Below are 7,065 nucleotides of genomic sequence, written 5' to 3' on the forward strand. Positions count from 1 at the left end.
AATGCATGATGTCATAGGTTAACATTTATCATTCCGCGCAAATTCAACCCCTCGGCATCATTTTTTTCTCGCGTGCGAACCAACTGAGAAAACTAACCACACGGTTACCATGTCACAGTTTTAACGTTAAACAGTGTTTCTATCATCTGTTTTTGAAACAAAAGAAAAAAAAAAAAAATAGCCAAAATAGGGATAACACGCAATTGTAGAGCCTTTTCCGCCTCACCGTTAGTGAATGAACCTACTGGCAATTTTCCCACGTACCTCCCCAAGTGAGCATCTGAACACAGCTCTTTTCTGTGCTTAGAGTTCGGGTTACTCAAACAAGCAGCCTTTTTATACTTAGTAAGGCACACCACACTGTGTTATATCAACACCTTTCACTTTAAACCCCAGTTTTGAAAAAATGAATTTCATGAGAAGAAACGCTGCAAATTTGTGTAAAGGCAAAGTCTTGGGGAAGTACCTGAACAGCTCTGTGCAGGAGCTAACCAACCTGAATAAGAGAAAGATTTCCAACATAATCAACCATGGGAAATATGGACAAAGGTACCAAGAAACCCATTCCAGCTCTGTTATTGGAGCAAAAAGATTTGTTTCTAGTGAAGCGCAGAAACTGTCTGAAGTTGTAAAAGCAGAGGTTCAACATGAGAAGTCGAATTATGAGGCACCAGATAATGTTAAGAAGTTTTTGCAAACGTCGGGATGGAAATTTGAGGAACAAGAAGGAGATGTCAACATGGTGTTAACCAAAAATGTGGATGGAATGAAAATTATTATCGATTTTCAACTTGTGTCCCCATTTCAAGCAGAAGGAGAAAATGAAGCGCAAGCAGAAATGACTGATTTTTCTGTCACCGTTGAAAAGCCAAACAAACAAGGAGGCATTACCTTTTATTGTACCACCTTACAGAATGATGAGAAATTCAGATATATGATTGGAAATGTTAAGTATTATAAAAATGAAGAAGGAAAAAATTCCGTGTCAGCTTATAATGGACCTGAATTTGAAGACCTGGATGATTCCTTACAAACTTCGCTCGATGAATGGTTGGCGAACTTAGGAGTAGACTCCGAGTTGTGTGATTTTATCGATTCATGTAGCATTGACAAAGAGCAAAGAGAATACATGTCATGGTTACAAAACATTTCCAGTTTTATCGAATCTTAATTTCCTTCCCTCATCCCTCACCTTTGAACATTAAATTGTTTGCACAACACGTGTTAACTATTTTTATATATATGTGTGCAGACTCACATCTCATATCATTTTCCCTACATATGGTATGCAACGCCTATGTTATGCATTATATAAATTGTTAAGTAGCACAATTTAAGAACCACACCCCCCCTTTAACAGTTTATTTTCATGGCGAAATGTAACTGTATTCTTTAAATTAACTATAATAAATCTCATTTTTAAAGAATTACTAATCTAAATTATTATCCCAGCTTTTCTCTTTTTTTTATCCTGTATTACATCGCCCAGCATGGAAGCGTACAATTGTATTTCTTTCTCTGCGAGGGGGAAAAATGCACATAAAGCAAGTTCCATTTTTGCAACATCATGCGGCTTAAAAAGGAAACGTGAAGCAAAAAGGCAAAAAAAAAAAGTTCACTTTTGCATGAACAGGTAAGGTAAACATGGAAAAAATCTAGCCATTTTGTATGTTTTGTGTGTTTTTTTTTTACAAAGTTTTTTTTTTTTCATGTGGAATGTAAAAATTGGGTGTTTATTTAACCAACTGGTGAGTTCTCTTCTTTGGCAGCTGTGTGTGCGTTCTCTTTTTTTTTTTACAACGTTTTTGTATTACCGCTTGTGCGCGGCAGTAACATTTAAAGGAGGTGTAAAATGTGCAATTTTTCCTGTGAGCAAAATAGGCTGTTTTTCTCTTCCACGCAAAATAGACGGTTTTTCTCTTTCACGCAAAATAGGCGATTCTTCTCATCCAATTAAAATAGGCCATTTTTCTCTTCCACACAAAGCACACAGCTTGCCCAATCCACGCTCCCAACATGGAAAACGTAAACAAAAGGGACATCCTTGTGAATTATTTAAAACTGTGCAACAAGAACGATATGGCCGAGGCAATTATGAAATACTGCGATGAGGACCGCGGGATAGTTTTCAACAGGCACCCCGCCCGAAACGAGAACAAATTTGGAGCGATCTACGACTACACGGCTTCTTCGCAGTCCAAAATATCAAGCGCGACGAGCTCTTCGCACGATTTAAAAGGGTCAATCGAAAAAGGAAGCAATCGAAGCAATCGAAGCCGTCACAGCATAGTGCAATCCAAATGCTTCTATAAGAGTAAAAGCTCTCTGGAAAGTCAGCACATAGATAAGCACCCAAGCAGCTACATCTCATGCGGCAGCAAAAAGCAGGTGAAGGACGGAGTAGCACACACGAATGACCCCATTTCCGATGTGCTGGATGACATGTGTGAAATTGTAGCACCTGAAGGCAAGGGAAAGTTTTTAAAATTTATAGGGGAAAATTACGTGTACGTCTTGCTGGAAAATGTACGTAAATGAGTGCCTTGTTAAGCATCCACAAATGCAGAGGAACGTGTGCATATTTGCACTAAATTCGGTTTCCTCTGCAAAAATGACTATGCAGGAATGCGATTTAAAAGAAAATAAGATAATCGCCTCTGCCTGGAAAAGGAACATAACAATTAACATGCGAATCGTTGCACATTCTAGGAGAATGAGTCCAACTAAAATATGACTAAACCATTTTTTCGTTCGTCATTCTACGTAGCCCCGGTGGGGATCTCTGCACAGTGTGTGTAGTAAGAAAAATATTTTTTTCTGTTTCATTTCAGGGCACATACAATTGCTACCCTATGGACCTGCTAAAGCTAAATCGATCCTACTTGAAGACAAACGCGATTTACAACCTTCGATTGAACTACAAAGACAGGGCGTTAAATCACACTAGGAATGTCTTAAAAGGTGCAACAAATTATGCCTTTCCATTTTGATCTCCCTTCGAAAATATTAGAGCACACACCCTTTTTTTTAATTTCCCCCTTCCCCTAGTATGTCCCACTTTTTATACCTTTTAAAATTTAATCCAAATTATTTCCCCTTTCTTTTCGCAGATAAAATTGCTTCCTTGCAACGTAAAGGGACCCCCTTAAATGAACAGAAAGGAACTTCCGACGAGTTCGTCGCATTTCCTGCTCACATGAACCATTTGAGAGACTACATAATGAAAAACGACTCAGAGAAGGAAAACGCTCCCTTGAGGAATTACTTGGAGAATCACTTGGGCAACCACTTGGAGCATCACGTGATGCGTCTTCCCCTGAAGAATGAAGAATCGGGTGGGGGTGTACCTGACAGGAGTCACATATATGGGAACCACAATTTGGTAATGTGCCGCGAAATGGGGGTCCCCCCAAATTGACACACATCTCGTTTTTCTCGGAATAAATGGCATGGGAAAAATTGCCACATTGAGGCTACTCCAATTCTGCCCATTTCTGCCCAATTTCATCCGACTCTTTTTCGTTCCCTCCTCTTTACAGGCTAAAAAAACCGTTAAGGTTAAATCGTTAAATAGTAGATACACGTTGGAGGGGTCCAAGTGGTATGCCCCCACTGATCTCAAAATTGCAAGTGAGGAAAGCTGCACCGCTTGCTGCTGACTCAAATGGGGTTAATACCTTCTCTTTCGAAGAATTTGTCTCTGCATTTCATTTTGTTAAGTGCATTGTCGAGAACTCCTTAGTCATATTTCCCACTTTGGCCACTTTCTTCTTTGCTTCCATCCCTACCCCAATTGTTTTGTGGCATCGTTTTTTTTCTTTTTTCCTTTTTTGTGGGTGCTCCTATTTCGATGCACAATTTTGTATCCACGGGGGTTCACACCACTTTTAAAAAGGGCTGTACACGATTTGATTTAGCGTAATTGTTTCTAATTCGCGTCGGCAAGGTGCTTCCCCTCCCCCCCAATGCATACCAGACGCTTGTCGAACTGTTGTATACATGCTGAACGGTTAACCGTTGATCTGTAGGCCTGTGCTAACATTATCCATCGTTCTATGTCCCCCATATTGGGGCTTACTCCTGCTTCTACGCGTGGCCTGCTTAGCGCCATACCTGGGGGGTCAACAACCACTGATAGCGACGCTACCACATCACCGCTTCGCCTTTTTTTTCTTAATAAAACTCGCATGGGGAAAAAAAAAAAATAGTGTGGACAACTCGAGGTCGTTTGGTCCTCATTTTGAGAAGGTATTCAACTATGTTCTAGCCGCATCCCCCACAAAAGAACAAGGCACATCCTGGTTATCCGCGCATGTGTAACGCACAGCAAAATTTATTTTTCCGCGCAGGTGTTTTATCCTCTGCCTTACCTAAGCAGAGCGAAGAAGCACTCACTTTTGAATCCAAAAAGAATTTACGCCATTATGCCTCCATGGGGATAAAAAAGCGTTGCTGTGTTTTGCTTGACCCATTAACATTGAAGCATGTAAGGCCAGATGTGAGTACTCCTTTGCACACAAATGTAAAAAAGAGGGGAGAAAAGTAAGGATGAATGTGGGGAATTTTTCTTTTTCCAACATATCCTCCGAATGGAATCCACATAGCTTATCATACATCTGTGCAAAAAGGGGCCATGGAAAAATAAGGCCCACATGGATGACAGAGCAATTTTCTCCCTTTTTTCAAAGTGATAAATCTGACCCTAATTAGGGGGGATAGCATCTGCGAGAATAATCTAACTCTTCCATGTGTGGAAAATGAGTTATTGAAGAGTGGAGGGGTTAACCTCTTTTTCCCAACTGTCGTTTCCATACTGGGAAGAGTGCCCTGAGGTTTACCCCTCTACCTGAAACGGCTCCTTTTCCAATTTTTAACAGGACTACGTATAGTTCCGCCGCGTAGTATATACCCGCCTCCTCTTTCTCTCCCTTCTTCTTTCTCCGCTTTGTGTCCTCTTTTTGTGTGTGTGAATATTTGCACATCTGCAGAGGGAGAGCGAAATTGAGAAAGCACAGCTGACATTTTGCCCCGTGGAGCTGCAAGTCAACATGTGCCTACACAGATTGGTCTCCTTAGGGCACTATGCCCATATACGGAAGGGGCTCGAAAGGGCATCCATTAACAGGGCATTGCAGAGTGGGAGGGCCTTCAACACATTCACCGAACTGAGTAGAGCAGAAGAATCATTCGTAATTAAGAAGGCGAATAGATACATGAATTATGTGAAGGAAGGGCAAGAATTTAAAGTAGGAATGTGGCTGAGCACGTGCAGCCTGTTAATACTAGGCATGATAAGTATAGGAGGTTACACTCGCTTGACCGAAAGTGGGTTGTCAATAACGCACTGGAAAATTCAGGGCGTAAAGTACCCCAAGGATGAAGAAGAATGGGAACGAGAATTTGACAAGTATAAATTAACACCGGAATATAAACAAGTACATTATAACCTATCCATGGAGGATTATAAAAAAATTTTCTTCAATGAATGGCTGCACAGAACATTTGGTCGTTTTATAGGATTATTTTTTGTCGGAGGTGCTAGTTTTTTTTTATATAAAAATTATTTAAAAAAAAGTATGATCAAAAAGTTGAGTGTCATTTTGGCTTTAGGAACATTTCAAGGATTTGTAGGTTGGTGGATGGTGAAAAGTGGGTTTGAAATTCCACAGACGGAAAATAAGACCCCCAGGGTTTCTCCCTACAGGTTAGTCTTCCATCTCTTCTGCGCCACCGTAACGTACAGCTATCTTTTTCTCAATTCACTCACGTTGATTGAGGTAGCGAAGCTGAGGAAACAATTTGCCAAGAGTCAAATAGCCGAGTGGCCAGAATTTCTACGGACTCAGTTAATACACGAAACGTATGAACGGAGGAACATTACCAGGGGGACCAAGTTAGGCCTACTTTGTTTTTCCTTTATCGTTCTTTCTAATATTATGTATGGAGGATTTGTGGCTGGGAATGATGCAGGGTATGCGTACAACACGTGGCCCAAAATGTTAGACAAATTCATTCCGGACGATGTAAAAAATTTTTATTTTGACAAAAAGAGGAAGTATAAGCAATTGTTTGAGAACACAGCCCTGGTGCAGTTTAATCATCGGATGCTTAGCTACTTGATTGTCTTGAATAGCTTCCTCTTATACTACTATTCGCAGAAAATGGCACTTAGCAAAAAAACCAAGCGACTCTTCTTCGTGTTGCCCCTAATCACAACCGCGCAGATGCTCACGGGCATAAGCACCCTTGTGCACCACGTGCCTGTCCATCTGGCCCTGGTCCACCAGTTCGGGGGATTCTGCATTTTGTCCACCCTGCTCCACTTGGTCAAGCGGGTGTTCCACGTGTAGCAGCGAGGGGTTCTCTATAGCAGCGAGGAGTTCTCTATAGCAGCGGGGGGTTCTGTATACTAGCAAATTTTTGTGAGTCTTTTTTTTTTTCCACCCAAGCTGACTCCCCCCTGCTCCGTCGCAGCTTTAAGGCAATTCGCCAAAATGGGGCGTCCCATCGAAGGTACAACCGCTTCGCCACTTGCGCCGCACGTTCCGCGCACCTTCGCGCGCCCCATTGCACTCGCCCGTTTGTGCCTCTTCCCTTCCAGTGGCACACCGTGGAGGCACTCCTCACTTTGTCTTTTTCTTTTTAAAAAAGGAGTCGATCATCATCTGATTCCTGGGTTGCTGCAGGGGGTGCTTCTTCCCTTTGGCGAAAGTATCATTCTGTTGCATTATCTTCTTTTTGTCCTCCTCCTTCATTTTGCTTAATTTTTCCTGTATATCCTTCGGGGTGAGTCTTTCACTGAGAGACGAACTCATAAAACCCTTCACAATTAGCCAAACAAAAGTCCTTAAATTGGATCCACAAAATTTGTAGTACTTTTTATTAAACTGTATGACGTATGAGTCCACCAGCTTCTTATACTCGCCATATGCATCGATTTGTTTCAATTTTGCAGTTTTAACTCTTGACGTGCTACTCGCATGGAGGTCCATGTCAACATTGTGTTTCTTCAAAATATCCTCTTCTACAGTGTGAGCATAATCAGAGAAAACGATTTTGTTTTCG

At 41.4% G+C, this 7,065-nt stretch overlaps 4 protein-coding genes across 4 annotated transcripts in view; 3 read left to right on the forward strand and 1 right to left on the reverse strand.

Moving 5' to 3' along the window:
• Positions 1-406: 406 nt before the first annotated feature.
• Positions 407-1,171, forward strand: C922_03115 (hypothetical protein; the record flags this gene model as incomplete). The annotated part of the gene is made up of 1 exon (XM_008818707.1): positions 407-1,171. One exon carries the CDS (start codon positions 407-409, stop codon positions 1,169-1,171), a length of 765 nt encoding a protein of 254 aa, XP_008816929.1.
• An 845-nt stretch (positions 1,172-2,016) lies between these two features.
• C922_03116 (hypothetical protein) lies at positions 2,017-3,659 on the forward strand (the record flags this gene model as incomplete). The annotated part of the gene is made up of 4 exons (XM_008818708.1): positions 2,017-2,526; positions 2,832-2,961; positions 3,111-3,382; positions 3,540-3,659. The coding sequence occupies 4 exons, from the start codon at positions 2,017-2,019 to the stop codon at positions 3,657-3,659; spliced, it is 1,032 nt and encodes a 343-aa protein (XP_008816930.1).
• Positions 3,660-5,048: 1,389 nt separating this feature from the next.
• Positions 5,049-6,350, forward strand: C922_03117 (cytochrome c oxidase assembly protein subunit 15; the record flags this gene model as incomplete). Its single annotated transcript, XM_008818709.1, has 1 exon — positions 5,049-6,350. One exon carries the CDS (start codon positions 5,049-5,051, stop codon positions 6,348-6,350), a length of 1,302 nt encoding a protein of 433 aa, XP_008816931.1.
• A 273-nt stretch (positions 6,351-6,623) lies between these two features.
• The window catches only part of C922_03118 (hypothetical protein), a gene marked incomplete at both ends in the record, with an annotated part of 1,097 nt that continues 655 nt past the window's right edge, over positions 6,624-7,065 (reverse strand). Inside the window, one exon of the mRNA XM_008818710.1 lies at positions 6,624-7,024. Within this exon, the coding sequence (XP_008816932.1) occupies positions 6,624-7,024 (401 nt within the window). The remainder of the gene's footprint in view (positions 7,025-7,065) is intronic.

This window comes from Plasmodium inui (genome assembly GCF_000524495.1).
Source record: "Plasmodium inui San Antonio 1 unplaced genomic scaffold supercont1.12, whole genome shotgun sequence".
NCBI lineage: Eukaryota > Apicomplexa > Aconoidasida > Haemosporida > Plasmodiidae > Plasmodium > Plasmodium inui.